This window comes from Felis catus, chromosome B3, assembly GCF_018350175.1.
Source record: "Felis catus isolate Fca126 chromosome B3, F.catus_Fca126_mat1.0, whole genome shotgun sequence".
Classification (NCBI taxonomy): domain Eukaryota; kingdom Metazoa; phylum Chordata; class Mammalia; order Carnivora; family Felidae; genus Felis; species Felis catus.
In genome coordinates, this window is record NC_058373.1 from 68,889,585 (window position 1) to 68,912,389 (window position 22,805).

The 22,805-nt window shown below is 42.2% G+C and overlaps 1 protein-coding gene across 1 annotated transcript in view; it reads left to right on the forward strand.

Moving 5' to 3' along the window:
• RYR3 (ryanodine receptor 3) overlaps positions 1 to 22,805 on the forward strand; it is a 455,720-nt gene that overhangs the window by 161,992 nt on the left and 270,923 nt on the right. The window contains exons 7-11 of the mRNA XM_045059588.1: positions 1,039 to 1,151; positions 2,026 to 2,125; positions 6,229 to 6,322; positions 11,186 to 11,260; positions 13,853 to 14,009. Of these exons, the coding sequence (XP_044915523.1) occupies positions 1,039 to 1,151; positions 2,026 to 2,125; positions 6,229 to 6,322; positions 11,186 to 11,260; positions 13,853 to 14,009 (539 nt within the window). The remainder of the gene's footprint in view (positions 1 to 1,038; positions 1,152 to 2,025; positions 2,126 to 6,228; positions 6,323 to 11,185; positions 11,261 to 13,852; positions 14,010 to 22,805) is intronic.

Sequence of the window (22,805 nt, forward strand, 5' to 3'; positions counted from 1 at the left end):
ATGCCCAGACAATAGTATTTTTTATCTTGGGTGGTTGGGCTTCCCTAAAGAGGAATCCTTGAATTTGAGGTGAGGAGAAGACTTAGGATCACAGCTGGTGTATGAGGAATAGAGGCCCAGGGAAAGGAGCTGGGGCTTTACTAATCAGGGCATAAAATGTTAACGATTCTCTATTTTTAGCAATAGTTTTTACTTTCTTGTTTGACAGTGCTTGATATTACAAAACCATAACTTTGATGGTTGGTCATTCCATGGATTTAACTCTTAATCTTCTGTAGGGTAGAGAAGGAGGGGTCATCTGGCTGTGCTGGGTATAGAGAAGGATGCCAGGTGATAAAAGTTCCTTTATAGCTTTTAGCCAATTCTCCTGCTTTCAAGCCCATCTTCTGTTGCTACCTTCACAAGTAACTTCTGTCCCATTCCAGAGACTTCCTGAGAAATTCGAAGCAGGGATGACCTTATTTCTTGAGATCAACTTCTCCCTTTTCTTACTTAAGGACTTGGGTGTTAGCTTGTCTATGCTGAAAGCATCTGTCTGCTTTCCTTTTGCCAAATTGTCCATTTCACTTCTTTGCTATGAACTTCTCACCTGTTGTCTGAGTCTTTGTAGATTCAGGCCTTTTGAAAATCTCTGATGTTTTAAGTAGAATTACTCACGTTTCAGTAGAATTTCAGGGAGAGTATGGCAAAAAGTAAAAGTGTGTAAGTAGTCAGTAGACCCATGGAGTCAGTTCTTAAAGATTTGTAAGGACCTATGATGGAAACATTTTTCTATATGTATTAAAAATACTCAAAAGCTTCTGTAGTTTCTGGATTCCAATACTCTCTCCCAAACTCTGTTTTCCTGTCACTGGAAAAAATGAAAATGATAAGACAGTCGAGCAGGTATGGGGCTAAATAGAAATTGAGGTCTGGAGTTTGTATGTGTGTGCACATGTGTGCTTGAGGGATTGTTCTCAGGAGAAAGGAGAATGAGGGACTGACTTAGGGACACTGGTTTCCATGAAGCAATGACTAACTCAAGGAGCATTTATGTAGGAGAAGCCTGTTGGTGGACCATACATCCTGCTTCCAAACAGAGATCCGAGGGAGAGAAAGTTCGAATTGGTGATGACCTCATCCTCGTCAGCGTGTCCTCTGAAAGATACCTTGTAAGTACTTCCTACCAGGCATCTTTTCATTTCTAGAATATTTTCCTTTAGGAACTAGTGGCCAAGGCGAACTGAGCCACAATAGGATGGGTACGTTAAGAAACTTTTACGTGGTGTACCGGAGAGGTGGTTGGATTCTCTCCCTTGTCACATTCTCATGGGGCCTGGAATTTAACTGTTAGTTATCCTTTCAGAGTAAGATACTGGGCCCATCGAACTCTGCCAAAATGCCCTGGGCACTTTCTGAGAAAACCAACGTGAGCTACTATTACTCTGAATTTCTCACGTGGTTTAGTTCTTGTCCAGTGAACCAGCCAAAAAGAACAGGATCTAGGAAAATAAGCTTATGTTGGAGGAATGGAGAATTTAAAATGCTTTCGGCAAATGGGATGTCACAGTGGTTGAAAGATGCCGGTGAGATTTTGCTCCTGGGGATGAGTGTTAGGCTCCCTCGGGTGTCTGAATATCAGAGAAGTGTCTAGAAATAAGTTTTTAAGCTTCTCAGCACCCATCTTGCCAGCAGATTTTACTTTGCCTAGAACAAATGCTGGAGTAATTGTTCCCATTTGTGAAATCTCTTCTCCCAGCAAGAATAGACGTTTTATGACTTCCTGTTGAATCGGGGATCCAGCTGAGGGGATGAAGTCAACACTTGTCTGCCTCCTCTGTGGCAGAAAACTTCCTCTTCCCTGAAGGAAGTGTCCCCCTTTGAAGCCTGCTTCTGGATTGGGTGTAGCAGTCTCCCACAGGCTATGCAGAAAGAGCCTGATGACAGTGAGATTCTTTAACTCAATCCTTGCGGTTTTGGGTGAGCTGCTTCTGCCAGGACCAGGCCGGTTATTTAAAGGATGTCTCATTTCTGTTTCTGCTGCAGCATCTCTCCGTATCAAATGGGAACATACAAGTGGATGCCTCTTTTATGCAAACACTCTGGAATGTACATCCCACGTGCTCAGGAAGTAGCATCGAAGAAGGTGTGCTTTTTTTAATATGCATTCAGCCCTCAGCCTTCCAGTCTTTCTTGAGCTGTATATATTGACATTTTCTGCTGCTTCCCAGCTCCTACCTAATGCCTTGCTACACAGCTAGCATTATTTTAGTCCACCTGAATGTCTTTCTCTGATGTGGGTGTGGATTATTTTCTGTCCTGATTTCTGATTACATGGACATTCCTGACAACATCTTTTAATCCTTTAGAGCCCACCATTGTTTTAGTACTTATGCGTGCAGGATTTGGATATGTACTTTTCTTCTCCTGCTGACGTCTCATTTTCATTTATGGTTACTAGTTATCAGTGTATAGGCCCCAGCCACTTCAGTCTTGGAAGAGATTATTTGCCAAGAAGGTGATACTGTGACCATCTCTCCAGAGATCGTAGGAAGGACTTTCTCCATAATAAAAGTGTGTTTGGTCATTTGTTTCTACTTGTGTTTTTGCAGGGCCATTTCACAATAACAAAATGTTCTTGGTGTTTTATTCTTCCCTTGAAAGTAAGATCCTCAAAGTTTGTTCAACATATCCTATTTCTTGGAGCTGGCAAAGTCAATGCACCTTTCAAGTTACAGAATTAATATACTGGCCTTACCTTATTCATGGGTAGTATTGCAGCTGAGCAGAATAATCAAATGCCAGTGACCCTGTAGGTTATCATATTACATTTTGGCACCTTACAGCAAGATCAGAATTTTAAAGAAATACTCCTACTGTGGCTTTAATCCGATTTTTAATCTTAAGCCCAGTAGTTTCAAACTAGGAATGCCCTTCTATGATGACATGTTTGAAAATAGAGGGAAACCTAAGGGTGTCAAGGCAATGCTCCAGTTTTAGAAGGCATCGTGTTGTAGCCAAATAGTCAGGAAATGACAGATTTTTAACTCTGTCGGCAACTCGTGGAAGGCTTTAAAAAGGCAGACTATGCTTAGCCCTCTTCTTTTACACCGAAACTAACTCACCACCCTGAGTCTGTTGTTACTGCCTTTCTGTAAGAAATCAAGAAACTGGGGTTCAGTCTTCTTGAAGGAAGAGTCTTGACTGACTCTTCCCCATATTTTTCATTTTCACTGGAGGAATAAAATTCTTTCCCAGTCCCAACAGACAACTTGTGGAGATTAATTAAGGAGTGTTTGCAAATCACATAATAAAGGTCCTTATCGAAGTTTTGAGTGCCCTTGTAATTTAGCCTGGAAAGCTCATCACCTGAGTCATCTGGCCCTGCAGAAGATGCCCTCTTAGCATCCCCTGGTGAGAAGCCCACTTCAGCCCTGAGAGCATAAGTGATCCTCCTCATGACCCTTCTTTCCTGAATATTGCCCTCATAGATTTCAATTAGGAAGAGCCATAATGCACCAGCACTTGGCGATTTTCTGTGTGAATAGAATATTGATTGGAGGAGCCTGAGGACTGCAAAGGATAGATCCAAATGGGGCGTGGCCTCACCATCATGAGATGACCGAGAGGTTAATCAAGAGCATGATCGTGGAAGATTTTAATTTTTCGAAATAAATTGGCTGTTAAGATTTCCCCTACAGTATATCATGAATCATTTTAATGCAAAAGAGGTTGTATAAGTGACACTCTTACTATAGTAAGGTAGAGGAAAATTGGGGAAGGATTTGTGAATATTCAAGGAAAGTTTAAGAAGAACTTGCCTCACCTGGTTAAAAAAAAAGTGAACAGTGGAATATCACACTGTCCCTGTACAAAATACATTGATAAACAGCCCTTTCTCCTTTGGCATGTTTCTCTTTCTTACTGTTAATTCAACACCCAGAATACTTCGGTAGTCCCTAGTATGATATAGCTGTGTGATTTTTTTTTTTTGTAAGTCCTGATGCAGACATTGAACATATATTAAGTCCATATGTCTCCTGAGATCAGACTGGCCTAGAGAATTTTTTTTACCCAAAGTGATAACAAATTTACAAATTTTGCTTTCTTCGTACAAGTAAACCTCAGACTAGAGTCCTGCTCCTAGTATGTTTTTTGAATTAAGGCTCAGAATTTATTTGAAGACTAATGGGTCATCATGCACTTGAAGCTCACTGTTTTCCATACATCTTGGAACTCTGTGGCTATTGTGATTCCTTACGCTGAAAGCTAAGTGCTTATCGGTAGTGGCTCACCCACTGTGGGATACTGGAATGTCATTTTGCCTCCCCTTGGTGCTGTGGGATGGGCGTCCAGGTTTTATCTGTGTCTGTTAAATGCATTCGAAAGCCAGCTTCCCCTAAGACAGCTCTTTTTTTATATATATGTTTTTTTTAATATATGAAATTTATTGTCAAATTGGTTTCCATACAACACCCAGTGCTCATCCCAAACGATGCCCTCTTCAATACCCATCACCTACCCTCCCCTCCCTCCCACCCCCCCCATCAACCCTCAGTTTGTTCTCTGTTTTTAAGAGTCTCTTATGCTTTGACTCTCTCCCACTCTAACCTTTTTTTTTTCCTTCCCCTCCCCCATGGGTTTCTGTTAAGTTTCTCAGGATCCACATAAGAGTGAAACCATATGGTATCTGTCTTTCTCTGTATGGCTTATTTCACTTAGCATCACACTCTCCAGTTCCATCCACGTTGCTACAAAGGGCCATATTTCATTCTTTCTCATTGCCACGTAGTACTCCATTGTGTCTATAAACCACAATTTCTTTATCCATTCATTAGTTGATGGACATTTAAGCTCTTTCCACAATTTGGCTATTGTTGAGAGTGCTGCTATAAATATTGGGGTACAGTGCTCCTATGCATCAGTATTCCTGTATCCCTTGGGTAAATTCCTAGCAGTGCTACTGCTGGGTCATAGGGTAGGTCTATTTTTAATTTTTTGAGGAACCTCCACACTGTTTTCCAGAGTGGCTGCACCAGTTTGAATTTCCACCAACAGTGCAAGAGGGTTCCCATTTCTCCACATCCTCTCCAGCATCTATAGTCTCCTGATTTGTTCATTTTGGCCACTCTGACTGGCGTGAGGTGATATCTGAGTGTGGTTTTGATTTGTATTTCCCTGATGAGGAGCCATGTTGAGCATCTTTTCATGTGCTTGTTGGCCATCTGGATGTCTTCTTTAGAGAAGACGACAGCTCTTAGTAACAGTTTGCTGATCTCCTTCCCAGCTTCCTCTTTATTCCCCATGGCTGCAATTTGATTGGGATTTTGCCACAAAACGGACACATCAAGATTGTAAGAGCTTGGGGCGCCTAGGTGGCGCAGTCGGTTAAGCGTCCGACTTCAGCCAGGTCACGATCTCGCGGCCCGTGAGTTCGAGCCCCGCGTCAGGCTCTGGGCTGATGGCTCGGAGCCTGGAGCCTGTTTCCGATTCTGTGTCTCCCTCTCTCTCTGCCCCTCCCCCGTTCATGCTCTGTCTCTCTCTGTCCCAAAAATAAATAAAAACGTTGAAGAAAAAAAAAATTTTTAATGGTGAAGACAGTAAATTTAAAAAAAAAAAAAAAGATTGTAAGAGCTTATCCAGGAATTTTGTGTTGGATGTATTTTCATCCTAAGCAACTAGAAAATCCTTCCCTTCCTAATACTAGCAACATAATTTTCCTTGTAATGATGTGAATTGACACTTCTCACCCTACATTTTGATGTTGGACTTGCTTATCTCTGAAATTCTGTTTAACTTTCGATGTTAGAATTGTTTTGACTTTCTTGGGGCGCCTGGGTGGCTCAGTTGGTTGAGCCTCCGACTCACTTGATTTTGGCTTGGGTCATCATGCCAGGGTTGTGGGATCGAGCCCCACATGGGGTTCTGTGCTGTGTGTGGAGCCTATTTGGGAGTCTCTCTCTCTCTCTCTCTCTCTCTCTCTCTCTCTCTCTCTGTGTGTGTGTGTGTGTGTCTGTCTGTCTGTGTCTCTCTCTCTGTCTCTCTCTCTCTCAAATAAAACAAAGAATTTTGACTTTGTTGTCTTTCCTTCCTGAGGCCAGAATTCATGGAATCTGCCATTTTCCAAATGCTTCTTTCTTGGTGTTTTCTATAACTGACTCAATGCTGTGTGAATTTATCCTTTTTAAACCTGGTGTTCTCATTATTAAATTTCCCGTCAGCTCATAGTAGAATATAATTCTCTCACAGGTTACCTACTTGGTGGGCATGTAGTACGTCTCTTCCATGGTCATGATGAGTGTTTGACGATACCATCTACAGACCAGAATGACTCCCAACACAGGTAAGCCGATAGCATCATCCTTTTCCTAGGTGTTTCAGTCTCGGGTGACTCAGACTAATCCACAGATGAATTCTGTAAGCATTGGTCAGTGGACATCAACCATACCCAGCCGTGGTATTGTAAAACAGGAATGGCAGTGCCCTGGATCTCAAGAACAGGAGTACCTGGCCACACCTGTTGCTTCTTAGGCAAGCAGTTCTGTAATGCTTCCCAGTGCCTTCATTTTCTTTAAGTGCTTCTCTGAGGAGTTTCTGGTAGCATTCATTGTAGATTGAAGCACCCACTAATCTTTCTAGTGAGTTTGTGCACTTAACTCATTCACCGGGCGCTTCAAAGGCAGATCATCTCTCTTTTTCCCGTCTCAGGTGCTAAGTAATTGAGGTGGAGTTTGGTGATTTCATTTTGCTTATTACTAAATAGGATTGGAGAAACCAAATAACAGTATCCAACAGGAGCTAGATTTAGCAGGGATGGTGCCAAGGGGCACATGTAGATGACACTTCTGAGGGTGATGCTTTCTGTGATCCTCTGCTTAACTCCTCAACAAATGCTTTTCAAAAATTCAAAACCAGGAGATAGACGATACTAATCCAGGTCTTAAATTCATTCTGCAGTGTCCCTTGGTAGCCTGTTGATCCCCAAAGGAACAGAGCCCAAAAAGCTTGGCCCCTGTAACTATAGAAACATGGTAGATAATTAAAAAAATAAAATTGGATCCAAATTAGGTGGAATTTGTGACAACAGTGGGTGATCTCCCAGTGGTAATACATTCTATGTTTTTGTGAATTGCCTGTGGGAACCTTGTTAACTGCACTTCTTTTACTTCATTTGGCACATGGGATCAAGTCCTCACACCTAAGAGATCGTCTAGCTCAGGCTCCTGCCAAAGGTCACTTACCGGCTGCTTTCAGGTGGCAGCTCAGAAGCCACACTGCTGACACTCCCACCAGTGCTTGTTCCTGATCCAATGAGCTATAAAAGGACCTTCAGGAGCAGAGCAGTGTGCTCAAACATGTTAATGTGTGTCTTAGAAACCATGCATTGGCAGTATGTATCCCTATTGTGCTGAATCTCTTCCTACTTGCTCTGTCCTCTGAATATCTCTCCATGGGAACCAGATGTGACCCAGAACACTGTCTAGGATGCATAAAGTACAGACCTGTGGCAAGTGCCTAATTAATTCACTGACTTCCTCCCTGGCATTGGTCCAGTTAACTGACAGTTATCTCTGAGATACAGTGTTAGGCTGACCTAATTTCCTTAGAATTAAGGATTCCCTACCCTAAATAATGTCATGTGATTGTATGCAATGGTGGTTTTCTTTTTCTTGATTTTAAATGGTAAAATGATGCAATAGCCCAGGTACTATCTTTTAAATATTCTGCACTAAAGGGAAGATTTGCAGGTGGGTGAAGACCTGAAATTTTAGGAATTTTGCAGTCAGCTACCTCTAAGATGGAATACATCTGAACTCGTTCTTTCTTCCTATTCCAGTTCTTCTTGAAAGGGCAGAAATTTGGAAAAAAAGAAATAACCTTGTGCATGACCCTTGACCCGCCCTCCCCCCCCCCACCGATCCCCAACACATACACATTAAATTTGAACCAAATTAGTAGCAGCCTGGGCAGAAACTCTGCTTGGAGAAGCCCACCTTTTGGTGGCCATTCCTGGCGAGTACTTTAACAAGAGCCCGATGAAAAAGGAAAGACTGTACAAATATTTGAAAGGAGGTGCTGGGAAGCGTGAAACAGATGGAGAGGAATTTCCCAAATGGCATCCTGAGGCAGGCATGCATGCCATCATTGAAATAAGACAAAGGTGACCTTCCCTTGGTTGAGGATTCTACAGGATCTAATATGTATTGGGGGGGGGGATTTTACAGGTAAAATAGCCTTATCCCTTTCCTTTATAAGGAAGCACGAAGGGGTGAGTAAGCAGCTATTCATTATACTACAACCTGAGATTCTGTGTCAGCGGGTCTCAATCAAGAGAGGATGCAACCTCGTCATTGTCTTGTGGTGTCAGGAAAATCCTCAGAACTGGCCAGGATGGCCAGGAATACTGAAATCTGGGAGACAACAAAGGAATAGGGAATCAAGAATGCACTAAAAGACACCAGCAGCCATGAAGGCGTGCAGGTGATTCCAGAGTGAGGGTGCTGACTTTCCAGAGGAAATCATTTCTATTCCTTCTAAAGCCTGAAAGCACCAGGCCGGGTAGAGTAACAATCTAGCATTCTGAGATCTGGTCTTTGGCTGTGCCTCTGGCTTGTCAAGCACCCTGGGGTAAGTCACTTAACCTGTTAAAGCTGAGGCTAAGCTGTCAGCCAAGCTTTCAAAGTGCCTCAGCTCACCACCCACTCTACACTTCTCCTTGGGTAATTGTCTTATAGAACAAGAACAGGTTGTTTCAACCTCTGTAACCGTACAAGATTAAATGGAGCAGGCTGCCCTCAAGTTTCCCAGGTGGGAGGGACTAACCTTCCAGAATTCTTTAGATGTCAGAGGAAGAGAATTCTGTAACCCTGTGACCTGGGGTGAGCTGCTCCTACCCTCTTCACCTGAGAGACACTTCCAGTCCTGAGTGGGGAGACACATAAATGAAAACCTCAGCAAGTGTGGGTGAGTAGGAGGTCAGCGCAATGCCATTACCATTCTAGGCTTGGCACAGAGACACCTGGGCAGTTAGAGCTCTCAAGTCACACAGGATTTCTTAATATTTACTGTGTGTTTCCTGATTCCATATACATTTGGACAAGGTTTAGAATGTGTTCTATAATCCCACCACCCAGAGGCAACCACTATTAACATAACATTTCAGTGTTTCTGTGCCATGTAATGTGTTATTCTATATTTGACATAAATATCTGTATTTAAAAAAAATTTTTTAAGTTTATTTGAAGAGAGAGTACACAAGTGAGGGAGGAATGGAGAGAGAAGGAAAAAGAGAATTCCAAGCAGGCTCTGCACTGAAAGTGCAGAGCCCGAGGTAGGGTTCGAACTCACAAATTGTGAGATCATGACCTGAACCGAAATCAAGATTTGGATGCTTAACCGACTGAGCCACCCAGGCACCCATATAAACATCTGTATTTAAACAAAATTTGGATGGGGCCGTCTGGGTGGCTCAGTCGGTTAAGCGTACAACTTCAGCTTAGGTCATGATCTCACGGTTCGTGAGTTCAAGCCCCATGTTGGGCTCTGTGCTGACAGCTCAGAGCCTGGAGCCTGCTTCAGATTCTCTCTCTCTCTCTCTCTCTCTCTCTCTCTCTCTCTCTCTCTCTCTCTCTCTCTTCCCCTCCCCCACTCATGCTCTATGTCTCTCTCAAAAATAAATAATTTTTTTTTAATTTTGGGTAAATTCATCTATGAATATTTTTGTGCATGTCCTTTACTTTAAAAAACACATTACCTTTTCACAACCTTTCTGTGACTAAAGTCCTGAATCAGGCTCATTTTATAGATAACAAAGCTCCGTACAGAGCTGTGAAGGGACTTGACAAGGTCACACACCTAAGAGAGTCAGACGGAGGTCTGCCCAACTCCCAAGCCGCTATTTTCAACCAACTCATAATGATGTTACTTATTCAGATAAAAAATAATAATTGCCCATTTTCTCCTCATCTCTACTGGTTACCTGTTGTCTCAAAATCTAGATCAAGATCCTCGGGGAGCTTGAGTGATTCAGTTGTAGTATAGAGAAACCTTCTGTGGTGGAGGTGGGATTTTAAATTAGTGCAGTTAAATGCAATGAAACGACCAGTCTTGATCTAAGGTCACAAGATTCTCAAAAAGAGCCTGGATTCAGTATACCAGGTAATCTGGGACCACTATTCATGAGACATACTCTTCAACAAGGATAGTTAACTTACATGAGTAGGTCGGTCCCTATTGTATGGCTTGAAAAATAGAGTTTACTGATCATCAGATAAATATCAAGCAAACCCAAATCAAGGGACATTTTGCAGAATACCTGACCACTACTCCTCAAAATTGTCAAAGTCGTGGAAAATAAGGAGGGACTAAGAACAGGCCAGAGGAAACAAGGGAGACAGGACAGCTAAATGCATTGTGGTATTCCTGGATTGGATCCTGGAACGGGAAAATAAATATTAATGGAAAAACTGCTGAAATCCAAGGCAAGCCTTGATTAGCTAGTGATGACATAGCAATGTTGGTTTGTTAGTTTTTACAAATGTAACATGTACATTTATGTGTAGTATAGATAACATTAGGAGACAGTGAGACTATATACCTCTTTCTACTATCTTTGCAACTTTTGTAAACCTAAAATTACTCCAAAATAAACAACTTTATTTAAAAATACATCAAAAGATTATCTTTAATAGAGAAAAGGAGACGAGCACAGTGATAAAATTATGGACACTATAGCAATTGAGCATAAAGCTTTGTTCTGGACTTCCTAGAATAATGGAAGTGAATTCATACTGTACTGTATATATGTTTTAAAAGTACAAATACATTTTTTAAGAGATGGAAAACTACATCAAAGAGCTTAACCTAAAAGAATTGGAGCATTTGGTATCTGCTCTGATGGTATGTGAGTGATTAGGCTATTTTGACTGTGCAAATGGAGACAGTCCTTTTCATCATACCCCTGACGGTCCATGAGTGTCCATTATCTGTTGTGGTGAGCAGTTCCCTCCCCCATAGCACCTTTTTTCCCTCCTCAGAGGTTGAGACTGGGAAATTATTCTTCTCTTTGACTCAGCTTTTAGTTTTGCTGACTCTACGAGGGCTTAGAAAAGCAGCAGGGTTTGAACAATCTCTGCTGGGAGCTGTCCCCTCCCCGGTGCTGATCAGTGTCAAGCTCAGAGGAGCTAATCTCCAACTCTGCTCACAGGAGGATATTCTATGAAGCTGGGGGAGCTGGGACACGAGCCAGATCTCTGTGGAGAGTGGAACCCCTTCGGATAAGGTAATGGAGGGCTTGGGTGGTGCTCTTTTCGTGATTATTTTCTTTTCCTCTACTCTCCATTTTCTTAAATATTTCATTTGTTCCACATCACCTGGCAAACTCTCAAAAGTTCCTTGGCCCAGAGCTAAGTTTTGAAATTTTCCTGAGTTTGTTTTCAAACAACAGTAACACACACACACACACACACACACACACACACACACACACACACACACTCTGAAGCCAGAGGACTCTGCTGCCCTGAACCCAGCCCCCAGGTCTTACTGCCCTTGCAGTGACTGGGTTATAAAACGTGAGCTTGGATATGTCTGCTGAAAGTCATCAAAGTATTTCTCCCATTTGCTTTCTTGAACAGATTCTCTGAAACCCAGCTAGTGTTTCTCTTCTCAGTAGTATGGTTGGCTCCAGTGGAACATTAGCTTTAAATGACAGAACTAGTGGTTGTGATGGCAGGAGGTAGAGAAGACTAAAGCATCACTGCAAATGTAGCTGTGAGGAAAACTGTATTTACCGGACTTGTCAGAAACAATTTTGTACCTGGGGTGGAAAGAACAGGAGGCTGAGGCTTGAGCTGTGTGCCTGAGTAAAAACATGTGGTCTCCAAACATCAAAGTACAAAGCAGCATCCAGTAATCTCTGGGCTGTTATTTTGCTGAGAGGGATTGCAAGTCAGGCTAGAGATGAACTGCTTGGGATAACAGAGGAGGGAAAGGTGTTTGGTTTTCCTTGTCAGCCTTTCCCACTGGCTCCCTGCTCAGTCTCTCCCTGAATATATGTTCATTGTGAAAGTCTCTCTTGTGAGGGTATATGCCTCCAAGGTGGTCTTCAAGCTAATCCGTAGAAATCAGAAGAAAATATTAGAATTTATGCACACAGATACATTTAAATTTTTTACTGAGAACAACTCTTTGGAAGTTTCTGGTTTAAAGAATACTGGTTCCAAGGATCACCCACTTGTTAGCTGGCTCAGGGCATTTGTATTCTCTCCCAGCCCTGTTAAAAAGCTTGCAATAACATACTCACATTCTCGGGATATTAAGCCTTGGTTCTTGCTTAATGGACTTCTTTAAAATGTCAAAATAGGTATGTATATATAGTTTCAGTTAAGGTTGTTTATTTCCCCAGAGGTCTAACCATGAGATTTTATTCTAACTTAAAAGATAATGAGCTCAGTTGTTCAGTAGATAAGTGCTCCCTAAATACTTACGGTGACTTTTGTTGAATGCCAACATCTTGATGTAGGTCCATCGAAAGGTTTCCACTCAAACACGAGGTCTCTCTTACCTTAATCACCTAACCTTGCTTTATTTTTTTCCACAAAATGTATCCCCTTCTAACACAAATACACACACACACACACACACACACACACACACACGCTTCTTTATTCTCTGCCTCTCCCTGGCAAGTGTAAACTGCACAAATATTTTTACTATTTCTCTTAAAGATAGGATTCTTTGTGGTAGTAGAATGTTTGAGTTGAGATAGCACATCAGAGATGACTTTGTTTTCCCAGAAATGAGCTTTCCTTATAAGGGATTCTTTTCATGTGTTTTTATATATCAAGAAACTTCAGAGGAGTGAAGGAAAAATTGGAAGCCTCAGACTTCCAGTTGCATTAAATTGTTGTCTTGTCCCAAGATCATCATCATTGTTGGTGTTCTTTTTTTTTTTTTTCCTTTTTTTCCCTTATTTTTATTGAAGTATAATTACCATACAATGTTATATTAGCTTCAGATGTACAATATGATTCAACAATTTTATATGTTACTGGATGCTCATTAAGATAAGTGTATGCTTAATCCCCTTGATCTAGTTTACCCATACCCACACCCACCTCCTCTCTAGGAACTACCAGTTTGTTCTGGATTTGAGAGTCTATTTTTGTCTCTTTGTTGTTGTTCATTTGTTTCTTCAATGTCACATATGAATGAAATCATAAGGTATTTGTCTTTGACTTATTTGTTAGCGTTACACCCTCTGGATCCATCCATGTTGTTGCATATGGCAAGACCTCATTTTATATAGCTAAATAATACTCCATTTTGTGTGTGTGTGTGTGTGTGTGTGTGTGTGTGTGTGTGTGTGTTATTAAAAAGGTATGGTGTGTGTATATATGTATGATTATAAGTACACATACTCATCTGTGGATGGATACTTGCATTGCTTTCATGTCTTGGCTGTTGTAAATAATGCTGCAATAAACATAGGGGTGCATGTATCTTTTTGAATTAGTATTTTTGTGTTCTTTGGGTAAGTACCCAGTAGTGTGATACTGGATCATTGGGTAGTTCTACTTTTAATTTTCTGAGGAAACTCCATACTGTTTTCCACAGTGGTTGTACCAGTTTGAATTCCCACCAACAGTGCACAAGGATGCCTCCTCATTGGTGTTAAGAGAGGCCACAAGAGAAGTACCATGCTGAGTTGTCAGCAGACCTGAAATCCTAAAGCAAGCCAGGAGAGAAGTGCTTTGTCCCTTAAGGAAGAGGGTTTAAAAGTCTGCTAGCATGTGGAAGAAAGCACAGGAGAAATACTGAAATAGACATAGTTTTGTGTAAATGCAGTTTCTTGTCTGTTTCATCTGTCCAGTTGGAGTGGCAGTAACATCAGATGGGGCCAGGCTTTCCGCCTCCGGCATCTCACCACAGGCCACTACCTGGCCTTGACAGAGGACCAAGGCCTTATACTGCAGGACCGGGCAAAGTCAGACACCAAGTCCACAGCCTTCTCTTTCCGGGCTTCCAAGGTAAGGTGTGATGAAGTCGACTTTGACCTCATTTAAGAGTGAAAGCTCTGAAATTTCCAGAAAGCACTATGGCTGAAAAGAAAATGGGCTGGAACAAGAAATTCAGCCTTCTGATAAACACTTTCTTCTTCCATCTTTTGAATTGAGTGTATAGGGGAAGGATCACAGGGATGGGCACTATTGCTCACAGGCTAATGAGAAATGTTGTTTAATATATTCTAAGTTGTTTTTAATACTTGGAAACATACGCTTCAGTCCTATAAGGCAATAAGAACACGGAAGCATGAGTTTTAATGCTATATTTGTTGAAAGCAAGGCGGCAATCTCTTTCAGAAAGATGCAGAGAAGACATAATTCTGAACATGACCTCTTCTTGCAGTTATTTGTATTATACAAAGTCACCAGTACCTTCTTCATCTTTTTCCTAGGTTGTTTCTTCTCTCTGCTCTCACCTGTCCATCCCCAACCTCCATTAAAAGCAGACCCTCTGGTAGTTAGGTTAACTGCAACATGTAGCTTTGCCTTCTGATGTGTATATAGGCATCTGTTTTTTTAAAGACTTCTTTCTATCCTTAACGTCTAGCTAGGTTTTAACTCTGCATAACTCAGAGCTGGATCTAGTTGGATGGTCAGAATTACATGCTGAGCTAACTTCTGACAGAGAGTTGGATGCTCTGTCACTTTATGATTGTTCTGGAAAGATCACGCAAACATCAGAAAGGCTGTGCACAGATGCATGCCTAGTTATCAGGGAGCCTACACCTCCTAATGAGACAGTTCAACATCTCTTTTGGGGGTTTCATCTCTAGTTTTGTTCTTTGCTCTTTTCCAGAAATAGATCTTGATTTGTGTTCCCAACACGATTCCAGGAAGGGGTGGTTGATGATTCTGTTCATGTAGGACTCGGTGTGAAGCTGACAGATGAATTTTCCATGGGCAGCTCAACTTCTCAATGAATCAAAGAAGACAGTCTTCCACCATTGCCCTTCTTTGAAGCAGGGGGCTCAGACTCGTTTTTTCCTTCTTTTTTATGGTCCCAGAGTCTTTATAGGCAGAGAATCTCTTTGGCATATAGGTTTTTCTCCCCAAATGGCCATATATCAGAGTTAGGCTATTTCCACACCTTTATTTCAAACATTAAAATATATAAACTTCTTACCCTAAATGTTTCTCAGATATCACCTTCCATCTGCTTCTCCTTAAATGTTGTGTTGGCTCCTTGACTTCATTCTGGTTTTCTGACCATATCTCCTTTATGTTACCTTTATTTAAGTTTTTTAGGGTTGCCAGCAAAAGAAAGATTTTAAATATAAACATATATCTATGTAGCAAAACATTTTGGGCTCCAGGAAGTTGTTTATGGCGGTGTAACTTGCTAAAAACTCAGTGAAACAAAGCAACAAAAAAAGTCCGAAGAACAGAGACAAGCAAGATCATATTCTTCCCTAAGACACAACTTGGACATGGGGTGTAGGGGGCAACAGCAGATGTGGGAAGTTAAAAAAAAATCTGGGGGAAAAATGATTCATTATAGCGGATGACCAAGTAAATGCCTTTCTAAGAATGCCAGCTTGGCTTTTTCTCTCCTTGAGTGCTCTACCGTGATCCCCTCAGCCCATTCTAGATAGTCTGAGCTGGATGGATCCGTGACACTGAGGTCTTTACTGTTTCTGTTTCAGAAGGGGCTTTTCTTACTATAGCAGACATTCAGGTGGCCTTCCAGGCAGCTGGCAGAATCCTGTTCCAAGGGGACTCTTGCATTCCATTCCTTTCTTGGCTCAGCCTTGTGTAGGATGGCTTGGTGCTTTCCATGGTCTCTGGGGAGAGCCAGAAAAACTCAGAGCACCATAGAGACTCCTCATAACACTCCTTCCACTTGGCACCCCTTCTGGCCTGTGAGCACATTTATCCTCAAAAGGCCCATTTCTTATCTCCCCAAGTCCCTCCATTTCTCTGCACATGGAGGCAAGCAGCTTATGGCTGAAAGTCATCGACGTACCATGGGGACAGCCGGCCTAGCAGAGCTGGATGTAAAAGTCACCCATGAGTCACATTGTCCTATGCCCTTGGCAACGTTGTTACATTTCAGTGGAGTCACTATGTTAAAGGTTTTAAATAACTCCCAGTGCAGCAGTATTCGGCCCAGCTATGTTCATTTTGACGTGGAAGGAGCTGAAATTAAAATGACCTAGGCTCCGTGGCAGGCCAAGATACAGCTGTGCTCCTCCAGGAGATCGGGGCTTCCTGAGGACATTGTGTGGGCAGAGCATCTGGCATCTTAGAATGTGAAGCTACACCATAAGCAGGAATGTATGGAGCACGCATGGCTCTGCCATACACAATGTAAAGAACTCTTGGGAGAAGAACACTAGAAATGCCTTGATTGCTCTGGAGGGTCACTTCCTCCCTAGTAAACGTGGTTTTACCTTGCTTGGTGCAGGCTCTTCTCCCTTAAATGCACGCTCCAGTGTGCTTGCCCTCACTGGGGAGTAGTGAGGCTCCCCGCAGAAAGAGACTTTTGGCTCTGTTTCTGAATGGTGTGAGAGCCATTGAGCCATCTTGCCAGCTCTTGCCTGCTATAGGTGCTATGTGATGGAGCAGATGGCAGACAGTAGTCTCAGATACCATTTCAGGACCTGGGTGGTGGCACAGGGGTTGGGGGAACTAAGTGGGAAGGCTGAGGGGTGGAGATTCTGTGTCCTCTGTGCCTTTGTGAATAGGATTAAGAGGGTAATCATCTGATCCCCTCTGTATGTTGGAGAATCTAGGAAACAGAAAAAGAGATTCCCAGGAGGGACACTCTGGGCTCATGTGTTCAGGGAAGCACTGGGTTAGCTGAGCTGTGAGTCATTTGGCACTGATGGGCTTCCCACCCTGTGTTCCTGTCTGGTTTCATTAGCCTGTGACAGCTATGACTCCTAAATTGGGGACCATGGAACAGCTGCAGGTGCATGTTAAAATCCTTAGCAGGCTGCCCTTAGGAGGAAGTGGCAGATACCCTGTGAATCTTGTACACATGGATAGGACAGGGGTGTGACTGAGCCTTCAAGGTGCTCAAAACTAACACCTGCTGCAGTCATTGGCTCAGATGAAATCAAACCGAGGCCTTCGAGCAAGCTCTTTGAGGCATGGAGAATAATGATCAGCATGTGATCTCGGTCAGTTTCTCTCCCTTTCCTTCAGCAGCGTGATCCAAATCAACCTGGAGGTCGGGGATGTGTTGTTGCCCCTGAACTGCAGCATCACAACTTACTTTTTTTTTTTTAACATTTATTTTTTTCTTAACATTTATTTATTTTTGAGACAGAGAGAGACAGAGCATGAACAGGGGAGGGTCAGAGAAAGAGGGAGACACAGAATCTGAAACAGGCTCCAGGCTCTGAGCTGTCAGCACAGAACCCGACACGGGGCTTGAACCCGCGGACCCCGAGATCATGACCTGAGCCGAAGTCGGACGCGTAACCGACTGAGCCACCCAGGCGCCCCAACAACTTACTTCTTTAATGTGGAAGTGGTGTAAGATGGAGAATGGCTTCCAGGTCCCCGGGATCTGGCCTTGACTCCCATCTGCTCTCTGTGTGGTCTTCAACACAGTCTTACTCTGGTTGCCCCTTATTTGAGGTCTGTCATAAAGGGTTAAGATCCAATCCCTGCCTGCCCTTCCATCTTATCTGCATCACTTGGCTCACAGTTGCCTTGAGCGCTGGCATACTAAATATTTACCAGTCCTTGAACATGTTACTTTTTCTCACTGCTAAACCTGGACCTAGAATGCCTTCTACCCCTCCTACACACCCCCGCTCATGAACTCCTCACGCTTCCAGACCAGTGTCGGATGCCTTTTACAGAAGGAGGGCTCTTCCATTGTCCTCCAGTAGGGCCCTGTTCATGCTTCTGTAACAGCCATCAGTCCCTGGACCGGGAGCCCCTAGATGACAGGGACCACATATGCCCCCCTTTTTGCACCCCAGCACCTGGCACAGTGTGTAGCATGTGGTAAGTGTGGAGATGGCTTCCTGAAGGCATACATGAATGTGGTCACACGCTAAGATAGGCTAAAATCCATTTCATTTTATCCCTCCTCATCTTCATAGAATTATCCTGCCATCACTGTGTAATCATTTTGGATCAGAATACTCTCCCTATAAACATTCAAGCAGACAGATTCATTATTTGGAGCATCTAAGTCAAATTTCTGTGAACTTGATTTCACATCATTTCCCCATTGTCTTGACATTGCAAAGCCATTCCCCAAGGATTGTCAGATAATGTGATTTAATATTTTCTCTGGCATAGCAATACTGTCTATTTAGCTGTCATGTCTGCACATCAGTTTACAACACTTTATTCCTCTTGGGGAAGAAGGAATTAGTAATGTTAAAGCAAGCCCTATCACATGTAGCCATTTATTTTAGAGTTATTTTTAATGATTGTACTGTAAGTCTTGAATGGTCAAGATAGAATCTCAGTTTGCCTATTTTATTGCATAAGGAAACAAAACTACAATTGTTCCCGACTGGAGGAAATTTTTCCTCAGTGTATTAAACACTAAATTCAATTTAGTCAGCAATGATCAAATATCTACTAAGCACTGTGTTCTTGGCCAAACTTCCCTGTCTTTTATTTTTCTTTTAATTTTTTAATGTTTGTTTATTTTTGAGAGAGAAAAACAGAGCACAAGCAGGGGAGGGGCAGAGAGAGAGGGAAACACAGAATCCAAAGCAGGCTCCAGGCTCTGAGCTGTCAGCACAGAGCCCACGAACCGGGAGATGATGACCTGAGCCAAAGTCGGATGCTTAACTGACTGAGTCACCCAGGCTCTAAAAAATCCCTGTCTTTAAAAAACTGTACACTGTTCTCTCTGATGTGTATGGAAAGCATCTCTGTAGACTAGCCTCATGTGCCCTTTAACCTTGGCGGTGTGAATCAAGATGGCAGCTGGGCTCATGGCACATCCCTTAGGAAAACATTGACTCTGTTTATTCCAGCCCCTTTGCTTGCTCTGCTTCCTCACTGAGTTACCAGTAGGGGAAAGAGAGAAAAGGGCTAGGAGAAAACATCTACCTTAAGATTCAAATATCTAGAGACAACAGTTGTATTTCATTTCAAATAAACTACACGTGTATTTTTAAAATTTAAACCAATGATTCCTCAAGTCTTTATTGTTCAAAGTGGACCAAGTAGAGAAGCAGTCAAGGAAGACAGTGGGTGTGAAAAACCGGAGTGTGAATCCTGGCTCTCCCGTTTGCTGTTCATCCTTAATGTCTTTTGTCTAGAAAATGGGGGTGAGGAAGTGTGGTTCAAACAGTTGTTGTGCGGATTCATTGAGACAAGGAAAGTGGCCTGGGAGTGTCTCCTTATCCATGAAATGGCGGTAGTATTGCCTACCTCCTGGTGGTGGTGTAGGAATTAAAGGAGAAAGACAGAGGGGAGCCTGGGTGGCGCAGTCGGTTAAGCGTCCGACTTCAGCCAGGTCACGATCTCGCAGTCTGGGAGTTTGAGCCCCGCGTCAGGCTCTGGGCTGATGGCTCAGAGCCTGGAGCCTGTTTCCGATTCTGTGTCTCCCTCTCTCTCTGCCCCTCCCCCGTTCATGCTCTGTCTCTCTCTGTCCCAAAAATAAATAAACGTTGAAAAAAAATTTAAAAAAAAAAAAGAGAAAGAGGGAAGAGCCCCCAGGAAAAACGCACCTTCCCTAATGCAGCAGAGGAGTCTGGTCCGCCCCCCACCCCCACCCAGCACACTGTAAAGTGGGAGTGAAGTCCTCCCACCCAGCCAGGTTCCAAGCAGTGTCTGAAAGTGTGTGATTTCTTTAAAGCCATTCTAAGACCTCATATTTTAGATTAGAAATTGAGAAAAGGACTCTGTTTGTGGACAAGTGAACCCAAAGGCTGTTTCTCAAAGTTTCTCCAGAGACGCCTAGGAAGGAGCCAGGCTAGCCAGGACTTTTTTGATGATATACCCCAGTATCCATGGATGGGTCTCCTCTTCCCACATTTGCTTTTCCTCTGAAACATTTTTGGGTGATTACAGTCTGTTGGAAAGGTACTTTCTTGTTGTCTGTGGACACAGGCAGTTTATGTCAAATAACAAATTTCACTCTAATTAAAAAACATGAATTAGGACCTTCTCTGTTCCAGATATACTAAATACTGATGTCATAGCTTAAAAATCACCTGTCTCTAGCCTTGTTTCTTTTCAATCTATAATTCACACTGCTGCTGGAACAGTTATTCTAAGATGCAACCCTGTGTTATCCCCCCACTTAAAATTCTCAGTGGCTTTCCATTGCCAACACTAGCTTTTCCCAACTAATGTTCCCTTTGGCTCCTGGTGTAAGAATTAGAGCTTGTCCAAAGTCCTCTTTTCCTAGAGAAAGTCTGTTAATTTTGTGAGTTTGAGAAACATGTACCTATGATAACAACGTTCAGAGTCCTTGTTGTTCAAGTCCCTTCCAGAACTTCAGCCACACTCCTTGCCACACTATACCCATCTTATTAGAATTCAGTCCCCTTATTTTCTTTCTCGCTTCTCACTCCTAGCCAAGCTCACCTCAAGTGTAATTCTTACATAAATTCATCCCTAACTCTCAGGCAGAATGGATTGTTCTCTCTCCAAAACTCCAACTGCACCTTCACTATAGACCATATCCTCTTGCTATCATTATTGGTTTGTATGTATGACTTCTAAGTTGTATATGAGCCCAGAGCCACTTTTTCACAAAATAAATGCATACATTTTCAACCTTTCAACCTTTTCATTATAATTACCTTTAAACAACTGAAACAGTAATACAATTAATACTTAGCTGTGCTAATGGTAACCATTCAAAAACTTATGTGCAAATGAAAAATCGGCTTTGGAAGTATACTTGATTTTAGATTCTTTTCTATTACTTACTAGCTATAGGACTTTGACCGAATTGCTCAAATTCTGTAAGCTTCAGTTTTATCATCTATAGAGTAGGAAAAAGGAAAACCAAAGGACTGCTGAAAGGTTTAGAGAAAATGTTTTTAAAGAGTCATGGAAAATAGGGATCACTGTGTAGATCCTTGGTAAATTCACATGATGGCATTGCCATTGTAGGGTACTTAGCAAAATACTTTGCTCTAAGTAGGTGCTAGACAAACCCTAGTTGCAATTCCCTTCTTTGTCCTTCTAGCAATCTTAAATGATTCTGGAGAGCAGCAACTTAATCATTTAAACCAGGTATTTATTCAACACTTGTGACTTGGTCATGACCATTTCATTAAGAAGTTCTCAGTGGAGACAGGAGAAGATGATGATCCATCAACACCTCTTAAGCCAAGTAACCTATTCCTTCTTAGAATCAGCTCATCATCTAACACCAGGAAGGTTGATGGAGATCAGGAAATTGATGTCCACAGACCAATAAAACAAAAGGAAATTATTTGCAACCTATTTTAAGCACAGCATAGTATGGAATACAAAGACAAGCAAATCCAAGTCTTGCCCTTGGAGAGTTTTCAGTCTGGTAGGGGACAGGAAGCATGCCAGCAAAGGATTCACAGAATATTGTAAAGAGCCTTGACAGGGGAGAAAAAGTGCCATGAGGTCAGAGAAAATGCAAAGGTGGATCTGGGAAAGGCTCGATGGATGAGATGTAAAGATGCAGAGATGAAACGGGTTTGCCAAGCAGAAAGTGTAATGTCCGTAAAGACCCAGGGGAAGGGAATCTTAATGTATCAAAGGAACATAGTCCAATTTGATTAAAGTATATGGTATATTTGAACTTTAGAAATGAAAATTGTATCTTATAGGAATTAGGGAATTAATGCAAAGGAGTAATTGGATTAGCCCTGTCATTTAGGAAGAGTCCATTTGCAGCAGTAGATTAAGTGCATATGGGGCCATATTCCAGTGAAAACAGAGGGGGAACATTGGCGCATGCTCACATCAGAAGATCGCGAACCTGCTCTCAGCTGACTCAGGCGTCTCTATCATGGATCACTCTCCTTTCTTTATTATATCCTCGGTGGCATTTATGTTTGGCTTAGGTTGGCTTTTACATTTATTTATTTTTGAGAGACAGAGAGACAGAGCACAAGTGCAGAGGGGCAGAGAGAGAAGGAGACAGATTCAGAAGCAGGCTCCGGGCTCTGAGCTGTCAGCACAGAGCCCGACGCAGGGCTCGAACTCACAAACCATGAGATCATGACCTGAGCTGAAGTCAGACGCTCAACCAGCTGAGCCACCCAGGTGCCCCTAGGTTTTCTTTATTGTTGGCTTGTCTCCATGTCTTAGTTTTTCTTGTTGTTTCTCCTGTTTTTCTTCTAATTTAGCAGTGGCCACTACAGTGACCACCATAGAACCCTGGAAGTAGATGCTGTTTAGTAAAACCAAAGATGCAGAGAGGTACCCTATTCTATAAATAGTAACGATCCATTGATTTCAGGCTCTAGAAAAAATAGATCCCAGTATTGCTCTTCTTTTGACAAAGTCATATTTAAATAAACAAAAAGTGAGAAAATGAATGAAGTGACCATAGTCATTGATAGTTTGGGAACATGCACTATTTTAACTGTGAGCTCTTGGCAGTCAGCATAATTACTCATATTTAACAGTTGTAGTGTATATTATTTTATTTTGCCGAATTATCTATGCTTTAGGGAACAGACTAGAGAGGAGAACTTTGCATCAGAATTAGGAATATTTCTGGAATGAAAATCAAGTATCCATTGTTTTGTAAAATAAATGAATTCTTGACCCCCTGCCCATAAAGAAGTCTTAATATATCAGATTTTGTTTTCCCATTGTCTTTTGTTATAAAATCAAAGA